General features: G+C 38.7%; 1 protein-coding gene across 1 annotated transcript; it reads right to left on the bottom strand.

Moving 5' to 3' along the window:
• Positions 1-308: 308 nt before the first annotated feature.
• On the bottom strand, positions 309-13,724 carry RUS2 (root UVB sensitive protein (Protein of unknown function, DUF647)). Its single transcript, XM_077372918.1, has 10 exons — positions 13,571-13,724; positions 13,311-13,430; positions 9,818-9,906; positions 9,611-9,695; positions 4,949-5,008; positions 4,769-4,862; positions 4,033-4,130; positions 3,615-3,794; positions 941-1,063; positions 309-864 (listed from the first exon to the last, which is right to left on the bottom strand). The coding sequence occupies exons 1-10, from the start codon at positions 13,580-13,582 to the stop codon at positions 421-423; spliced, it is 1,305 nt and encodes a 434-aa protein (XP_077229033.1). The 5' UTR covers positions 13,583-13,724; the 3' UTR covers positions 309-420.
• Between the last annotated feature and the right edge of the window lie 6,348 nt (positions 13,725-20,072).

Genomic DNA, 20,072 nt, shown 5'->3' on the forward strand with positions numbered 1-20,072 from the left:
GCATTGATCGTATTGAGATGCTCTTTGCTGGAAAATGTTTGGGAAAAGTTCGGCATCTGGTCTTTCTATTTGATTTGATTTGCTAGGCAATTTTGCTGAAAACCATTTTGCGGCTGACTTTTGCATGAGAGAACAGCCAACTTAGATGAAGTAAATGAATAAAACAAAATCAGCTGAAATGCTAGCCTCTGTAGCTGTTCTCTTTTGCAAAAGTCACCCGCGAAATGCCTTTCCGTGAATCCCCCATATATACACTGCAAATTTCAGCAAAATGAGGCTTGAAACTCTCTTCCTGAAATGTCAAAAAGAACAGTGAAACACCTTCAAGGCGTAATTCTATCTTGTAATCAAAAAAATATATTCACCTATAAATATCAAGCAACAATTCATATGATAGTTTAGAAGTGTTTTAATTAAACCTTAATTTGATGTTACAGCCAACGAAAACCGAGCTCCTGTTCCATCGAGAAAACGATCAGTATGCCACCCTTTGATCTTCAATTCAGAAACAAAATATGGGAATACGCTATCCATTTTCTTGTACGCTTCGTATAAGACCGCAGTGCTTGGTGTCTGCCCTGTGTTCTCCATGTTTGCAGCATAAGCCGCGACTAACCAACCCCTCAAAGCATCTTCACCATTAGCACTCTGCTCCAAGACCATGTCAGTCCACTTATTTTCGCGATTTATCAGAAACTTCTCCTTTGGGAATACTTCTCTCAACTCATTCAGTTTGGAAGGCTTCTTAACAACCTTGTGCAGTGGACTTCCCACCTTCACACTTCCCGCATCTTCTATGAGTCTCTCTGGAAAAAGGAGATCTTCTCGGTATCTTAAGTCCGCCGGGCTCGATATTTTTCCTGTCTGGGTTGGGTCCCAGTGTACAAAAGAATAAGATAAAAAGGCATACTCTGAGAAGGGTTTAAGTTTGCAATCACACCTTGAGAAAATCTGCTACAATCATGGCTGTGCGCTGAGGGTTCAGCGTGTTCACGGGAGCTGCTCGTATTTCTTCAACCACACTATAAATATGTATGACAGAAAGGAGAGGGCCCACTACCAACTGCAAGAAAGTACAATCTGAATCACTGAAATGATACATGTCATGTCAAAGAAAGGAAGGTGTAATCTATTATCATCTTTGGAGGCATGGCATTTTTAATTTTAAACAGCTCAAAGGCAGGTTGTCTAGGTACTTATTCCACTTCGGTAACTAAAAGCTTCTTGTAACTACGCTAGAGATCTAACGATAGGGATCAATTCAAAGTTTAAAGGCACATGAACCAAAAAAAAAACCCAAAATGTGCATTTCGAAGTCATCTCCATTCAAACGCATGCCTTGGTTTGGAGCTTTACTAAAGATTTGGAAGACAAGAGCCCCATATGGGAGTTAGAAGGTTTTAATTTCATATTTTAAGTGAATAAGGGTAACTCGGGTATTTTGAATATGTCACTTAAATCATTTAAGTGACTTAAGATAAAAGAGAGCTCACTAGCCCCCAATTTTAACAAGGGTATTTTTTGTCCAAAGTGGTGGTTTTCTAGGGTTTTAGAAGTGCGCGTTGCATCTATTATGATGATATGATAGAATGAAAAAAACTTTGCTTATACGTATTATTCACCCCCAAATCAAACACAGAAGGCGCTCGGCGAATGGTATCGCGGATCAGCTTGCAAAGGAAGGCGTCGAGTTACAAACAACTCGTGTGATTCTTCCCAATGGAGGGAATTAAATTCTGGATGTAATCTTAGTTTCGGGGACAACTTGTCCCCTCTGTACTTCTTTCTTTATGGAATAAAATTTGTTATCTTTCAAAAAAAAAAAAAAAAAAACCTTTGCTTATGGAGATATTCTTTTCTCTTGATCTTGATGGGATGTCTTGATCACCCCATTGGTGGGAGGCCTTCGGTTATCCTTCTTCTTTCTATCTACCATCATCACAGGAATTGATTTTTTTTTATTTTTATGGGTAAGCTGGGGGTCACACAGGAATTGATGATCTTGAATTTCAAACCAACGGTCACGGGCATCTATATAAGCAATCTAAATGGATCAGATCTATTACCAACAGTCATACTGAATCAATCTAGACCATCGGATTACTAACAAGTGTTGATAATGAGATCCATTAGTCGGATCTACTTGATCTCGATTGGAATTGACAAGATTAACCCTAATTAGTTATTTCAAGACATTGGAAGATTGGATTGAGTTGATTTTTAGAAAGTGTAAGAAACTTGGAATTCTGTTAAGGTATTGAACAAATTAGCATGAGATTAAAGGCAGATTTACAGCTCGATGATTTGGCACGATTTTGATTTATCTTGTGATAGCTTGATGATTTGGCATGAGATGCCTAGATTGTTATTTTTTCAGTATTATATTCTTGTTTCTTTTCTTTTTCCCTTTTCTTTTCTTTTTCTCGCTTTTGTATATGCATGTGTTAGCCTTGGCTAGCATGTCTTTCCCTTCAATGAAAATTCACTTATTAAATGAAATTAAGAATATGTTCTCGAACAACTCATATACATGTGATAGAAGGTATGTGTGCCCATTTAGCTTAACGGAGGTCAGATGCATTCATTGCATCTCTATGATGTTTGGAATTTCGTACTTACTTTCACTCGTGGAAATTTACAGAGAGTAGAAACTGAGCTCATTAAATAACATTAAGCCCTCCATCATCCACATTGTCAATCTTCGCCATGGTTTTACATAGTGGCTGATTCATATCAGTTCTTTAGTGTCTGACACAAAACAGATCCCTAGCATTAAAAAAAACAGATCCTAATTATATTCAAGTTCCAAAAATTGCACAGATATCCTGAATGCGTTGGCAATATCAGGCCAACGCATTCCAAGTATCAGCCGATTTGGCATGAAACCCAGATAGTGTCATCTTCACATCAATTCCAAGTTTGACTCAAACCAAGTGTCGAAGACACAGATAAAAGCTAAGAGTTTCAAGCCATATTTCTGCTTGTGGTCTAGGCAATGTAGCACGTAATCCTTTATGTAAGATGCCTAGACTAAGTTAAGAATGATATGCTGACATCTGCTTCCGATGTCGCCTGACAATTATGATTACATGCTAAATTCGTCAAGAACGCAAAAAATTATGGTTTTTTACTCCTGCCCTAGTTCAACTGGAATTCCTCTATATATTCTAGCTAGTCTCTCAGCCACCAACACAAACAAGACTTTTAAGAGTAATAAACAGTGTGAAACATATCCTAAGATGGGTTTAAGAATTATTCATACAAGATATGAATGGATCTTCAACTCCAAGTTGGCAGACCATACCCAGATCCAGAGTTTATTAGAACGTGCAACTCTATCAGGCATCAGTTTTGCAGCACTGAATGCCCTCAAAGTAAAATCCTAGCACCAAAATAATATGTGCATCTTGATAACTTAGTAAACAAGAGACACCATAAATAAAAAAGCAGAGAATAAAAGTTTTCAACAAACACACTTGGAAAATTTTGAAGACAAAAAATACGAAAACTGCACTGCTTGAATAGTCTTGCATAGGCGCCGTTAGGTCAAACACAATTTATTTGGGAACATACATTAGAATCTAAGAAAATAGATGATACTATCAAAAGTGTACCTTTCCTTGTATTGATGAACAAATCGTGGATGCTAATTGAATGCCCGCGCCTATTCCCACAACATTGAAAAGAGTCGAAATGGCCTCTCCTTTTGCAAATAGGTCACTGAGATTGCCCTCTTTGGCAAAAGAAGAATATATTGGCAATCTTGTTGCTCTGGCTGCAACAACAGCCATTCCCTGTCAAATCCAAAGACAAGGAAATACAGTGTACAGGTACTTATATGGAGGATACCATGAAATATCAAACAAGAGAGGCTAAAAATCATTTTTACAATGATAGAAGAATGGGAACAACACAACTAACAACAATATGCTTTTCAAGCTCAACTACTCAAATAATTGAATGTGCTGTTATTGATATTCTGAAAATTTCATATGAACGGAACTTAAAGCTATCAATTAGAAAACTGGATACCTTTGCAAAATTGCCTAGGCCAGCCACTTGAAGAAAAAGATGTGGGCATAATGGAGAAAGAACTTCCAAGCCAGTACCAAGGTCATAGAGCACATCAGCTGCATGTCAACGTAAAAGGCAACATTTTCATATGACGCATGGAGATTGTGAAACAACCAATTACTCCAAAAGCTTAAGCCGTTGGACATGGCGTTATTTAATCTTGAGCACTGCTAGGAAAACGGGATTCCGTTTTGGCAAAAAAAAACGGGCATCAACCACTATAGCCACGTCCACTAAAAGACAAATGGAGCGAGCTCAAATCCCCATAAAAGCAATAAATACACATTGAAAAGGTTCAAATCAACAGTCATTTCAGTCCCCTTTTTATTTTCCAAACGGAATCCCGTTTTCAAAGTGTTTTCCTTTAATCTTTAATACTTTAACACTCCCCCTCATGTATGGCCCTTCTTTTAGGGTCGGCCTACACGTGGTACATGTGGGCCATTACATGTGGATTTTTTATATCAATGAGTTTTGAACTCAGAACTTTGCTCTGATGCCATGTGAAACAACCAATTACTCCAAAAGCTTAAGCCGTTGGAGATGGTGTTATTTAATCTTTAATACTTCAACAGAGATCACGCTGCTTAATCGAATCAACGTGATGAAAGCAAATGCTCCACGAAAAGATGCACAAAGACAAAGGATGCAAGATTTGAGGGGGAAAATAACTGGTTCGACTTAAAACACAGACCCAGTATCCTCCATCGCTTTGGCTCTGAATCCATTCTTGCGCCCATATTGGTACATATTAGCTTTCCCATGTGCTCCATTCCATCCTTCAGAATCTGTAAGCAATCAAGTGGACAATAAAGAAGATTCCCAAACAAAATGTTGTGGTGACATATGCTTTCTGATCCAATATCATTCTTACCCAACTAACAGCAGTTGCTTGTGCAGGGGTAGGTCGCAAGCCTGCGGCAAATAGCAGTGACTGCATAGGAGTAAGAATATTGAGAAGTCATGGCCCATATTGTGGTTGTCAGTCCAAGTACACACTACAAAGTCATAAATGGGAAACTATCTAATTAGAACATGAATTAAGTAAAGTGGGACGGATTAGATTCTCAGAATAAAAAAGATATAGTGGAGGTTAAAATGAACTGGAAACAATCTTCAAAAGGAAATAAGAGACATAAAGATTGACATCGACATTTATGTACATGTTGCTGAAACTTTTTGGTGCAAACCTAGAGCTTGCAACTTAATTTTCTGGTAACTTTGGAGCATACAATGGGGTTTATTTCAATAAAGGAAACAGCATGCGTTCCCAAACCAGATTACAAAAAAAGTCGTGGTAATCAAAGAGAAGGTTTTCATACAAATTCAAAGTAGTAGATTTCGTTCATCACATTGAAAATAAACCATCCCAAATGGGTCACATACAGTAATCCCAAATGAAAACATCTAACTAATGAAAGAAAAGCAATCCGATAAAAATCAGGCATGTCATAGAAATCAGAGAAGTCCCAAAAAAAAAAAAGTCCAACGATAGCCCACCCAATACTAATGGGTTTTGGGTAAAGGAATGATGGTGAATAACTAGATCTGCGTAGGGTAATAAAGTGACAAGGGTCTGGGAAGGATTGGGGTAAAGGTTGTGGGGTTAATAGGAAATGGTTCAAGGGGATGGGAATAGGGATATGCTGTGATTTAAAAACAAGAAGGGATCCATACCCAAGTGTCAATTGAACCTCATGCTCTGGTCGTCCTGCTGCAAGTGATCTCCAAGAGGGGAGAGAGAGAGAGAGAAAGAGAGAGAGAGAGAGAGAGAGAGAGAGAGAGAGAGAAGGGGGGCTGATCTTAGCCAAAGAAGAGAAAAAAAGAGAGAAAGGAGAAAAGATAGGGAAAAGAAAGGGGAACAGGCGGGTGGCTGTCACAGTCGTGGGAAAGGGGGGGAGAGGAAGGTGGTAGCGGCGGCGGCTAGAGAGGAGGGGAAAAGAAAGAGAGAAGAAGATGGTAAGAGAAAAGAGATGGGAGAACTGGTGGCTTCACTCAGCCGAGAGGGCGAAGGAGAAAGAAGAAGAAAGAAAGAGATAGAGAAGAGGTGAAGAAGAAAGATAGGAGAAAGAAGGGGAGAAAGAAGAAGGGAGGAAAAGAGATGCCCAAACGCAGAGGGAGGTTTTCTTTTTTATTTCTTAAATTACGGTTTAGGAGGGGGTCTAGGGGTTTTATATGGGAGGGAGACGGAGTTAGGTGGTGTGCCATGAGTTGGCCAATAAGATATAAGAAGGGGGTGAAGGGGTTTAAGCAGTTGGTCACTGAATTAGCCATTAGGGTATAAGAAGGGTTTTAAAAGGTTGATTAGTGGGCCATGGTAGAGGGCCAATAAGGCTATAAGGTCTAAGTGAATTTGGGCTTGAATCTAGGGTATCAGGCTATGAGTAATGGATAACCATAGTGGGTCATAGGGGTAGTGGGTCATAGGGTTGATGTGGGCATTCCCCATGTCTAGGATCAATAAAATGAAACTAAAAGACTAAAATAAACCTTAAATAAATAATAAGCAAGATGCCCATCAAATAATCATAAATAAAAATTAATCCTAATGTTGTTGAATCACATCAGTTCCCTCCATATAAGAAGAACTCGACTCTGTCAAGTCGAAGTATGCAACGTGCTGAAACAGGTCCTCGCAAAGTCATCGCAAGTGCACCGCATCTAACCATGAACACTCTATCAAAAGGCGTCATTGCCAACGCACTACGTACCTCCATCAAAATCCTCGGTGGATCTTCGTCGTTGTAACATCCATGCTGCAAACTCTCGAAAATATCGAAGTGACGTCATCGGTTCGAGCAAGTCTCCAAGGAGTTAATGATGATGCGCTCCAATCGCGAATTGATCACATCGAAGGAACGCTGTCACTGGATCCCCAATGCTGAAGAAGTGAACTCTTTGTTGTTGATCAGCAACCACCTTTCTCATTACTCGTTTGCAATCTCTCCAGCGTCTCTCTAAGCACCTTCTTTATGTAGTGGACGAAGGGGTAAGCCTCAACACTATGCTTCCCAGGATAGAGTATAGTGGTGCAGACTAAGTGGCAAGGAATGGGATAGCTACGGATAGTAGCAAAGGGGTAATGGAAATATAACATGACTATGAGTAGAATTAAGTTTCATTGTCGATGTTCCACGCCAGCTAAACATTTTAACAAATGACCTAAGCTGTGCTTGAACACTTCTGTATGTTCGAGAAGAATGTGTGATACCGAATTGAAGTTGAATCTCTATTTTGCTCCACAAAATCCTCCAGAAATAACTTGAGAATAACCTATCTACACAAATCGGCATAAATGGGACACCTCAGAGAACCTATCAACAATAACAATAATTGACTCGGATCTCCCATCAGTCCTGAAAAAAAGTGTATAAACGAACTTTAATCTCTTAAAGAACTAACTTGCCCTGCATTGGATCACCTCAAATTCTAACTTGCACTAGCCCAATGTAATGCAGTAGGACCAGAAAAGGGAACTGTAAGGTATTGGTCTCGGCTAGCATGGGTGTTTTGTTGACAGGCCCCCAGGGGATGGGCTCGACGTTGCCCCTGATGTGGAGCATTGGCCCTAATAGCTATGGTTTGAACATACATAATCGATGTACAAGACAACCCTACAGACTCTAGAAAGATACTAAGACACCTAAACAAGACTACAGGGATGTAATACAAGGTAACTGATGTCTAAAGAATCTGGGATAGACTCTACAACCTAGGATAACACTAGAAACATAAATCATACCTAAAGACGCCCTAGTAGACAAGAATGACTAACTAGACTCTAACAGTAGTTTTATCGAACACCTAGATAGTGTAAAGTTATAGAGCTCACAAGGGATCTAGGCTCTTTGCTATGATATTAATTCTGTGCAAACGTAGGGTTCGTAGTTTAATTGTCTAGAAAATTTGGAGTGTACAATGGGGTTTAGTTCAATAAAGGCATCAACATACATTCCCAAATTAGCTTAAACATGTCTTGTTTTCAAAGACAGTTAGAGTTTTCATAGGAATTCAAAGCTGTAGATTACAATCATCACATGAAAATAAATCATCCCAATCAGGTATCAATCAAAAGAGAACGGCTAACTAATGAAAAGTAATTCAGATATCAATCAAATATGCCATGGAATGGAAATCATATCCATTAAATAATGCCTAACTATAATCCAAACCACTGTTTAAATACACGGATGCTAGTCAAAATGTAGCCAATAAAAATCCTTGTCAACTTGGTGCAGACGCGGCTGAGTACTCGGTTGATGCAGTCATAACTCGGGAGAGTCAAAGGAGTTTTTACTGACTCTGTGGGCCAAAACGCTGAAAACGATGGCAAAACACGGAACTCAGCCAAGGTAAAAGGGAGTTGACTCGGGGGAGTCCACGATGGTGTGGGAGAGTTTTAAAACTACGAACCAAACAATACTAATAGGGTAAGGGAATGGTGTCGAATTACTAGATCCAAGCAGTGTAATAAAGTGACAAGGGCAAGGCAATTAGTAGAATAAAGGTTGTGAGATTAATGGAAAAGGTTTCAAGGGATGGGAATGGGGATAAGCTGTGATAAAGGAACGAGAAGGGATCCGTATTTGGGCAACACGCCAAGCCTCATGTTTTAAGTGATTTCCAAGAGGAGAGAGTGAGAGTGGGGGAATAGGGTGGGCTGATCTCAGCTAAATAAGAAAAATAAAGAAAGGCAAAAGGAGGAGAAGCGGAAAGGAACAGGGCATGAAAAGAGAGGGGGGGAGGTGCTGGCCGTTATCCACCCCATACGTGAGAGAGAGAGGGGGGGAGAAAAGAAAGAAAGAGAAAGAGTGGAAGAATGGGAAGAAAGAAAGAGATGGGAGAGCTGGCGGCTGCACTCTGCCGAAAGGAGAAAGACGAAGGAGAGGGAAGAGAGGAAGAGGAAAGATAAGGGAAAGAGAGAAGGAGAGGAGAGAAAGGAGGGAGGAAAAGGAGATGGGCCGATGCACCTCAACTGAGTCAGGAGGGAGAAGAAGAAAGAAGAAAAAAAGGAGGAAAGAGAATACGCCAAAATGCATGGGGGTCTTGTTTTCGATTTCTCAAACTATGGTTTATGAGAGGTTAAAAGTTTGGTATGAGAGGAGGCTGGGTTTTAAGTTGTGGGCCATAGGGGTTGGCCAATAAGATATGAGAAGGGGTATAAGGGGTTTAAAGGGTTTGAGTCGTGCTCTATAGGGAGGTAGCCAATAGGATATAAAGATTTTAAAAGATTATGACATGGTGGAGGGCCAATAAGGTTATAAGGCCTAACTATAGTGAGTCATAGGATTGATGTCGACATCCCCCACATCTATTATCATAAAATGCAACTAAAAGACTAAAATAAGTTCTAAATAAATCATTAAAAAAGACGTCCATCAAATAATCATAAATGTAAACTAATGCTAAGGCTGCTGGATCACATCACTCTTCCCTAAGAGCTTTAAAATTGATGCAGTATTAATTTTACAGAATTATGTTCCAAACCACAATTCTTAATGTTGCCATAACTCTTTACAGGGAATTAGAAGAAGACCTGAGTTGACAGCACAGATAGGGCTGCACTGGAACAGTGTTGCAGGGCTCGGAATTTAGTGTATGTAAGGTAACCTTCGTTCACACTGCTCAACAGTAACAAACCAAAAGTTAAAAGGTACAATACGCTCTTCTACTTTAATATATTTTCGTGCTCATGCCAAGTCTTGCTTCACAGAAAAGATGGACTGAGGAAATGAAAATTTACCTGTGAGGATATCCTGAAGGGAAAAATTTATTCAGGAATGAGTCAACCATCTTATGGACAACTGGCCTTGGATCATCTAGCGTTTTCACCTAAACAGAAAATCCAAAATTCCAATAAGATCAGTCTGAAGGAAAACACATGTGAAGTAGCAAATTCTCCATGAACAGGAATGTCCAAAACATCTTCATATTAACAAAATAGGAAATAACGCATATTGAACTACACAAATTGGAATTGAAGCAATATTAAAGCAAGGCTAGAGAAGATAGGAGAAACCCACTGAAATCTGTAAATATCCCACAAGTTAATGTCATAATAAACGGTGTATATTTTTGCTAGTGACGTTTTAATTTATAATTGGAATTTTATTTAAAATTTTAGTTCAAGACTTCAAGTGGTTTTGGAAACTTCTAAAATTTTAATTTCCCCTCCCCATTTTGTTTACATAGGAAAATAACATAAGGGATGCATCCATATAAAGCAATTTCCTCCCTTGTATCTTAATGGTGGTCACCAAAGGCAGATCAATCTAGGCAAGATGCTTGGCATTGAGTCAGGTGCAAATGTGCACGACATGGCTACCTGATGCACACTTCGCACTTTGCTATTTTCCCTTATCTCCAAGCAAGTGACCAACCTGATCCAAGGTCAGTGAACCTAGACTTGGATGAAACCAGACTAAGAACGGCCCAGGTGTAATGTTAGTCCCTGGACAGTGCAGAAAACCTTTCTTGGACTGTGCCAACACCTGGATGACTTGGGAAGTCTACAAAAGTCACCAGGGGCTTCTATCTGGCAATTGGATGAGCCGTAGGAGAGAAAAGGACCAGTCAACTCAATTGGAGGACCAAACCAATCTGCACAACCAGCAGTGGAACAAAACATGGAGGTCATCAACCAAAACCATGGTTCTTTAGAACCAGTCAACCAGACTTACAAATGGTGACTTGATCCATCCTCTTGCTTAAGGAGCCAAGATGTTTGCCTTGTATCCACGAAGCAGAAACTCGGGCTTTAGTTTGTCTGTTAACAGGAAGGTCTGACATTCTAAACCGTTGGACTGTCAATATTTTCATCCACAAACAGGATGTCTGACCTTTGAGACTGTTTGTACTTTGTAGATATGAAGATGGAAAAAAGTCACTTCAATTTTTATTTTTATTTTTTTTGTTCTAGGATCTATCACTTTAGATTAGACAAAACTATCTAGCTTCTAGCTTGATATTGGTACTCTGATCAGCTGGAACTTCGAGTCAGATATTTTCAAATATGGTACTTGTTTTGGGCATTGTTTAGAAGATAAGATTATAGACTTGGTTGAATCCTAGATATAGTGTTGCCAATGTTCCCTTACATGTTGGGACTTGGGAGGCTCCAAGTATCTTCAAGAAGCAGCTATTGCAGCATGCCTCTAAAGATTCAGATTCTTAATTTTAACAGTTTGCAGAAAAACATAAGAGTACGAAAGCGATCCAGCTCCTACTTCACATTTTCCAATGGCATTATTGGTAGAAGACCTTTTCTTTTTATTCTATTTGGTTGCCATGTAATTATACAACTTCAATCCTATAGCTAACATGTCTTCCTCTTTTTTGCAATAAATAACAATTTATGTTATTTTGCCTTTCAAAAGTCAGTATATTTCTCTTGCACATGGTTTTAAATTTCGGCCGAAATATTTCATTGTCGGCACAAACCGAAACGAAATACACATGAAGTCGTTTCTTTACAAGATTTCGCCTTACCGAAATTTCACCGAAATTCAGAATTTTCGGAGACAGTCATTTTTAGACTTTTTTACAAAATTTCCACCGAAATTGACACTGAATTTTTAGACATTTCGGTCGAAATTAAAAAAAATAAACGAAATCATTTTTTTTAAATGGTAAATGATTAGATTAAAAAGGGGAACCGATAAGGCCCACTATCTGTACAATAGAAAAGAGAAAAACAAAAATACAAAAATACAAGGGAATTCTCATGGCGGCAAAAAATCAAACAACTCTAACCCTACTCTAGGAACATCATATCTAGCTAAAGAATCCGCCTCCCCATTAGCCGATCTTTTTACATGCTTGAATACTATTGAAGAACCTGAGCAAGAATCCTCAATTTCCTCAAAAAGACTAAGGAACCTCCATGGAGGGGCCGCCAAACCTGACAACCAACTAATTACATTGGCTGAGTCTCCTTCCACAATCACCGAATTCAGCTGATCTAATTCTATTCGCATAATGCCACTGAACGCCGCTTTAACTTCAGCTTCAGATGAGTCAGTAATACCGATTGGGCCAGAAAAAGCCCACACCACCTCACCAAAACTATCTCTACATAAACCACCAATTCCGGCCGGGCCTGGGTTTCCAAGACAAGATCCATCGAAATTTACTTTTAGAAAACCAGGAGGCGGAGGAACCCATAGCTGAATAATTGGATCGCTTCTTTCCGCTTCTGAGCAGATTATCTGCCAACCCTCCCAGAGCTCAAAGGGTGATACAAATCTAAATAATGGAATACTTCTCGCCCACAGGATAGTTAAACCGATAATTTAATATAAAGCCAATAGGATGTTTTGGCATCTCCCACAAACACCCTGTTATTCCTTTCTTTTCATATAACCCACCACAATGCCACAAGGCATAACCTCCATAATACCTTTCCTTTCTTTTTCCACGGAACGAATTCCCAGCTATCAACAACCTCAGAAATATATTTTGGAAATACCCAACATATACCAAACCTCGATAATATATGCCCCCAAATCACTTTCACTACCCTGCAATGAATAAACAAATGTTCTATAGATTCTCCATCCTCCATACAAAGGGGACAATGGTCCATTAGGATCATGCCTCTTCTTCTTAAGAAATCGATGGTTTGAATTCGGCCACAGCAAACCGCCCATCCAAAGAAACATACCCTAGGGGGACACTGCAATTTCCAAATCTTAGCTGCCAAAATAAACGAAATCATAATCATATTTTTACATGATTTTGGCCGAAAATTCGGCCTAAAACCGAAACATTTTGGTTACTGACACCGAAACCGAAATTTAAAACCTTGCTCTTGCAATAATTGAATAGAATTCCAAGAAACCTCAAAAAAAAATTATAAGATGACTCCTTTCTTGATCATGACATCTAATCAAATAAAACTAAAAATAAAATTCCATGTAATATCATTACCATGATCGAAATCATAAAATCAAAGGCAAACAATCAAGCTATCTACCTCACTAGGAAACAAGAAGGGAAACAAAACTGAACAGGTATAACCATAATAAAATCTCCATCTTTTTTTCCATTTATACATTAAAAAAACAAAAATCTCCATTTTTCACAGTAAAATTCACGAAAAAAAAATTCTTGCAATTCAGTAGCAAAATCAAGCTCGTAACGCATTTATCTAAACAACATCTAAACTAGGGTTTGTTATAGAATATAATGAAAGAAAATAACAGGAATCGAAAGCTGAGAAGGAGAGATGAATTTACAGAGAGACGGCCGTCCGTGTCGAAACGATACTGACGTGCGACCGAATCAAAGGTTTCGGTCCAGAAATCGGGACGCAGAGGTTCTTTGTCCGGCTCTTTATTCTGCGGTCTCATCTTGCCCTGAAAATGGAAAAAGTGACAAGTATAAGCACAAATGGAGAGAGAGAGAGAGAGAGAGAGAGAGAGAGATTAGAGATGAGATGTAGGAAAAGCGAAGAGAAAAGGCGGAACTAGAAAAGAAAAAAGGAGTTTTGTTTTACAAGTATATTCATGGAGAGCTTTGTAGAGGAGCACGAGGAGGCAGAAAGGGGAGGGAAGATAAAAGAACCAAAGTTCTTCGAGACTAAAGAAATTTAGGATTACAGAAAAGGGCAGTGAAAAATCGACCACTGTATATCTTAAATCCACCCCCTATGTTTCTTTCTCTCTCCTCTACGATAGAGAGAGAAGAGAAGGAAAGACCGAAAGAGACATGTTGGTCGATTTAAGATATATTGGGGTCGTTTGGTTCCATAAAAGCTCGGCAGCCGTCGGAGTTTGGTTTGGCATCCCATTTTCATGTTTGGTTGCCAAAATAGCATTGGACTCCCTTGAATTTTCACCCATCTAATAATTACTTGTGTGATGATTTTGATTATTTGTCCCCTCTAAAAGCAAATCCTTCTGAGACTAAAAAAATTTGGTTGAATTTTCTAGGGAATGATGCTCTCTCTTTCTCTCTCTTCCCTCTATCCCTATATTGGTATTGACACCCCTAATTTTTCTCCTACTTTCCGAGGATATGTTGTGCAACCAAACACTGGTTCACTGTTCTCTAAGGTAATTCTAGACAAATTAAAATGCTTGTCTCATTCCGTTTGAGTCCCTTTGATTTCATATTCCACTACTTTCCGAGCCATCTCTAGCAACCAACGGAGCAGAATCGGTCCACAGTTGTTTCCAACGCGATTTTTTATAAGTAGTTTATGTAAAAATTGCATTTACTTATGTCATTACGACACATGAATGGTGTTTTATTTGATTTTATGTTTGCTCGGCGCTATACGATAAAAAGACCAAAATGCCCTCTTCTTCCACCCTAGGATTTATTTTCGTTTTTTTATCTTCACCGTTTTGGACGACCATCGCTCCAACTCGGAAGAAGAAGAAGAAAAATGAGAGGAATGAAAAGGACAAAGAAAATTTGATCCAAAAAAAAGCGCTAAAATGAAAAATAAGATGAAGAATAATTAACAAAGAAAAATCGACACCGGATAAAATGGAAAACCCCAAAAAATAATGTAAAAAAGAAGATGATGAAGTAGGAATAGTTGAGGTCGAGTCATAAAAGTTGAGATCGAGTAGGGACGAGTTGGGGTAGGGCAAGTCCCTAGAGGGACTAGCAGTCAAGTAACAAGCTCAATCTCGATCCGCAGCGCTCCAAGCTAAATTGACTAATAGGGGGTGCGCGAAGTCTGCCTTCTTCCAATCAATCGATCCCACACATGCTTTGGCACCCATTTTACTATATCTTTTCAAATACACTTGATGAGTCATAAAAAAAATGAAGGTCAAGTATGAAAAGTTTGGGTTGATTTGGGAAAAGTTGGGGTCGAGTAAGAAAGTATGGGTCCGTAGGGAAAAGTTTGAATAAAGTCAGTAAAATTTAGGGTAGAGTTTAGACAAGTTGGGGTCGAGTAGTAAAAGTTAACTTGACCCCAACTTATTTCGACTCGACCCCAGTCTTTCCTTCTGAAGCCAACTTTTTCTAGTCGACCCAAAATTTTCCTAATCGACCCTAACTATTTCTACTTCTTCCTTCTTTTTTTCATTTTTTTCGACATCTTCTATCTTTCTTGCCATCGATTCTTCTTTTTTCCTTCTCCTGCCTCATTTTTTTCATTTTTCTGGCACCTTATATTTTTCCGGCGTCGATTCCTCTTTTTCATTCTTCCTTCTTCTTCCTCGTATCTTCGTATTCCTCTCCTCTTTCTTCTTTTTCATCCTCTCCTCCTCTTTCAAGTTGCAACATGGTTGTCGACACTGGTGAAGGTGAAAGAAAAAAACAAGAAGATGGTATTTTGGTCTTTTTCATCATACAAGACAAGATGGATGTGAAATCAAATAATGATTTAGAAATAAAACATAATTTTTACGTAAATTACCCCTGGGTTTTTTATGCATGAGTTTTATGTACACAAATTTATAATAGTTTTATTTTTTATATATAAAGTTTAGAATTTTATGCCCATGAACTGTTACTATAAAATCGCACACACTATGTTGACAGTTGAAACTTTAAAATGTAAGGTGTTTAATATCTGAGAAAGCTATATTGACAAATTTAATAGTTATATAAAAATTTACCTGTGTACACCGTGTAAAAGCTCTATATATAGTATGGGATGTCATATCAGCTCAACCATGTTTCGATATGCTCACTAACCCATCTTTTTTTTTTAATGGTACCCCTCTTTTAGTATTTAAAGAGGGGCAATGACAAATTCTCACCCATTTAACATGAATTGACATAAAAAAGGGTTAAAGTCTGCCACATAATTCATGTTAAAGGGGTGCGAATTATCCTACAGGGGGTGGGAATCTATCATTGCCCTTAAAGAGCTGTAAAATGTTATTAAAGTTTCCAAAAAAGCTCTCACATTAGGGGTGCAACTTGGGTCGGGTTCAACCCGAACCCGACGGGTTGAAACCGAATTTGGGTCGGGTTGGGTTGGGTTTTTTTAAAAATCGGGTTGGGTTGGGTTGGGAAAAATCAACCCGAAATGGAAACCGGGTTGGGGTGTCGGGCAACCCGACCCGACCCGACCCAAAACCCGATTTCCAATTCTAATATGTATAAAAATTTTACTTCTATATTTGTTTTGTCATTATATAACTCAAATTTAGATAGACATAAAAAATTTGGTGAAAGTTGTCCTAATTAACCCTCTTGTAGGGGAACATCTAATGACTAGGATGAGATGGAAATACAAAAAATAAAATGGAGAAATCAAACAAATGGTGAAATCGGGTCGGGTCGGGTTGGAAAAATGGGTTCCTCGGGTTGGGTCGGGTTGGCCTCAACCCGACCCGAATTGCACCCCTATCTCACAAGCCAATTAAAATAGAAAACGCAAGCGGAGTTTGTGTAGTTATTAAAACGTGGTTGTGTTGATACCATTTCGCTATATATAGTTTAGAATCTAGAAATAGATAATAAAAAGATGAGAAAAATGATATTCTCACCCCTTCTCAATATTTTTGCCCTTTCCTTAAAATGACTTTATTTTCAAGAAAAGACAAACAAAAATGCAACCAATTTTAGGAGAGGACAAACGAAAGAGGGTAGGAATAATGGAAAAGGGGGTGGAAATTTCATTTCACCGAGAAAAAAATCCTGAACATATTCTCTGCACAACCTTGTAACTAGGCAGTTGTCCGTAACATGCATCCAACTCGCGTGCTATTAGTATACAAAAAGTATTAATATTTAAAATAGAGCTGAGGTGTATGTGTCTCACGTGGTGACCATGTTAATTAATAATTACGAAATGATATCTCTGCCCCTTTTCTTCCCCTGGCCACCCATTGTTAGTGTAGAAGGAGTAGTCATAAATACACTAGAAGTGTGATATGTGCAAGCCAGTAATGTACATGGGGTTAGTCAGTATGTAGTTACGTAGTGGGTATGTGTTTTAGAGTCATGGGGTTAATTATTGGTTATGTGTGTTGTAAGTGCTTGGATAGACTTGTGATGTGTCATTCTCTTTTAGTTGTATTAAGCAGTTGTAATTTAATAAAAAGAGGACAAGATAAGCTTACACCAGAGGAAACTTTGTTATTTAGGAGAGTCATGACTCCTCTCGAATCGTCCGTTAGGAGATCTGGTTGCCTCGAATCAACCTCTTTCCCATCTTTCTATCTTTTTTCTTTATTTATTTATTTTTGTTAGGGCCAATTAGGCACGTAACAAGTGGTATCTGAGCTGTCGATCATGCGCCATGACCATGTCTTCGGAGTATTTGGAATCAATACGTGAGGATATGCAATACATCAGCCCTCACCAATACGCCAAAAGCTCCATAGCTGATGGAACGCGTTAGGCAATGCCTTTTAAACATCTCAATACTAGGCTGGGTCCCACTCAATCCTATACCTAGGCAGGCATCCACTCAGGATCATAACACACTACCACGCTTTCGCATGCGTTGTCCTGGGCGGCCTACTCTGTGACGGGTTTCACTCCGGCCTTTTTTTTTAGGTGGCCCTTTCCACAGGTTGCCCCTTGCACGGCGGCCCACTCTATGCAACTTCACTCAGGTGGCTTTCACTCTGGCATTTTACCATGTAGCCCTTTCCAGGTAGTCCTCTTCATAGGTTGCTCCTTCTGTGACTCGAACACATGGACGTGGTGGCTGCTCTGATACCAAATACCAAATGTTAGATACCTTACCAATAAGTCAAAAGCTCCAGAGCTGATGAAACATGTTAGGCAAAGCCCTTTAAACACGTCCCATACTAGGTTGGGTGCCATCCAGTCCCATACATATGCGTGCCCCCACTCAAGACCGTAAGAAAGTGATGGCCCATGGAAGAAAAGGCCCTTGCCAAAATCAACAATTCACAACATTTTGAGTGCTGCTAGGAAGACACGTCCTTGTGAGGGATGTCTCGGGCAGCCCTTCTCTACACTGACATATTTTCAAAGAAGCTGTGCCTTTATCTCTAATAAAATCTTCATAGACTATTGGCAAGCATAGCAAATGGAAAAAGTGTTCAAAATTTCGACAGGAGTCCCAATGTCAAAAAAAGAAGAAAAGAGTGCAGGTACCAACATCTCCCATTTTAAATTACTCAATGTTTTAAAAACGGATGGATGATTACTCAATGTTTTAAAAACAGATGGATTATTACTCAGTGTTTTAAAAATGGATAGATGATCAAGTTGGGAACTGTACTGTTTTGTTCAAACCGGATTGAACTTTGTTTTTGTCTAAGTATAAATGATTAAATAACACCAACTCTAACAACTCAAGCTTTTGGAGTAATTGGTTGTTTCACTTGGTATAAGAGTTATTGCTCCCGAGCTTACCTGGGTTCTAAACCCAACAACTCCTTGATATTAAAAACCGAGCATGGTTAGGAAAATGCGATTCTAGGTTGGAAAAAAAGAAGAAACGCGCTTCAACCATTTGAGCCACGTCCACTAAAAGACAAATGGAGGGATCTCAAACCCCGTAAAATCAACAAATACACATTTAAAAGGGTCAAGTCAACTGTCATTTCAAACGGAATCTCGTTTTCAAAGTATTTTCCTTCTCCATGTGAAACAACCAATTGCCTAATAGCCATTGCCCCAAAAGAGTGGCCACATGGATTTTTATCCCAAGAAGTTGCTGGGTTTGGGACCAAGGCCATTCGGTGAGACGATAGCTCTTATACCAGGAGTTACGGCCAATTACTCCAAAAACCTAATGATCTCTGATTAATTAGTTGTTTTACAGTTTTCATAGATAAATTAATTTTATCTATAAACCACCCCAAAAAAAAAAAGGTTCAACAAAAATAAATAAATAAATGAGGGAGGTAGAAGTTAGGTGAGACAAGTAGAAAAGTAATCCTTTATTTGATATTTTAATTTTATTTTGTAAGGTTTACTTAGAAATCCTTTCACCTACTTCATGAAATTTTTCTAAAGAATTTATTAGCCGACCACAACTAGTTTGGGACTAAGGCTTAGTTGAGTTGAGTTTAAGGTTTACTTAGAAATTTCTAAGATAAGACTAAACAAGCATTTCTATTATTTTTAGGTCTTAGATTTTAATTGAGCTTTGAAAATATTCCAGTGTTAGTTACTTAAATTTTCAAGTTTCGTAACATGCCATTCAATAGTAAAAATAAAACTTTATGCTTATGCCCAGTTTGTTTTGGATTTTAAGAACCGACTGTGAGTCCAAAACTGATTGTTAGACTCAATCTTACGTTTAATTTGGAGTCCAATGAATAGTTTTAGACTCACATTGATTCTCAAAATCCAATTCTGGTGTTCCACTAGGTCAGAACACCATCTAGAAGCTTCCAAATTACACCCAAATTGTAATGTGTACACATCCAGTTGGACCCTTAATATACACTTCCAAGGTGAATTTACATCACATTCACATCAACAATAATCTAGTATGATACATCAGCGGAGATCTATTGAGGTTCTACAGTGAGAGCTTATTTGAGTAGTAGAGGATACATCCAACCCGACTTGTAAAAGGGAACGACCACACAGAAAGTCACTTTTACAATCAATGGGTAAAGGCAATTTTTGGGTCTACAAGAGGCCTACACGTTTAGATACAAGGAGTTTATAATATAGGATTGTAAAAAACCTCGATTTTAGAATCCTGGATTATAAAATCCCTGTATCCAAATGGCAAGGGTTTTTGTTGGGTTCCACGCAAAAGAAAATAGTCCCATATGAGATAAAGTAAACGGGATGGGTTATAAGGGAATGGGCACCCTCCCTCTAATGGCCAGCTTTCAGGGGTGAGTTCTACCCGGTTAGATTCACTGTAGTTTTCATAACGAAAGATGCAGATCTAAGAACCCTAATAGATAATCCACCAATTTATAGAGATTTTCATGATTGGAGGATTAATTAGAATCGTCCAACTAGAGTAGATTTTGTTATATTGCCCATTCATTGCAAACCCTAAAGGCTAAAGCCAAAGAAATAAACGCTTCTGATCATCTAGAACGTGGCCCCCACTTGTACTATAGGCGCCCATCTTC

Source organism: Tasmannia lanceolata, unplaced genomic scaffold, assembly GCF_043159265.1.
Source record: "Tasmannia lanceolata isolate RefF3 unplaced genomic scaffold, GAP_Taslan_0.1 ptg000037l, whole genome shotgun sequence".
NCBI lineage: Eukaryota > Viridiplantae > Streptophyta > Magnoliopsida > Canellales > Winteraceae > Tasmannia > Tasmannia lanceolata.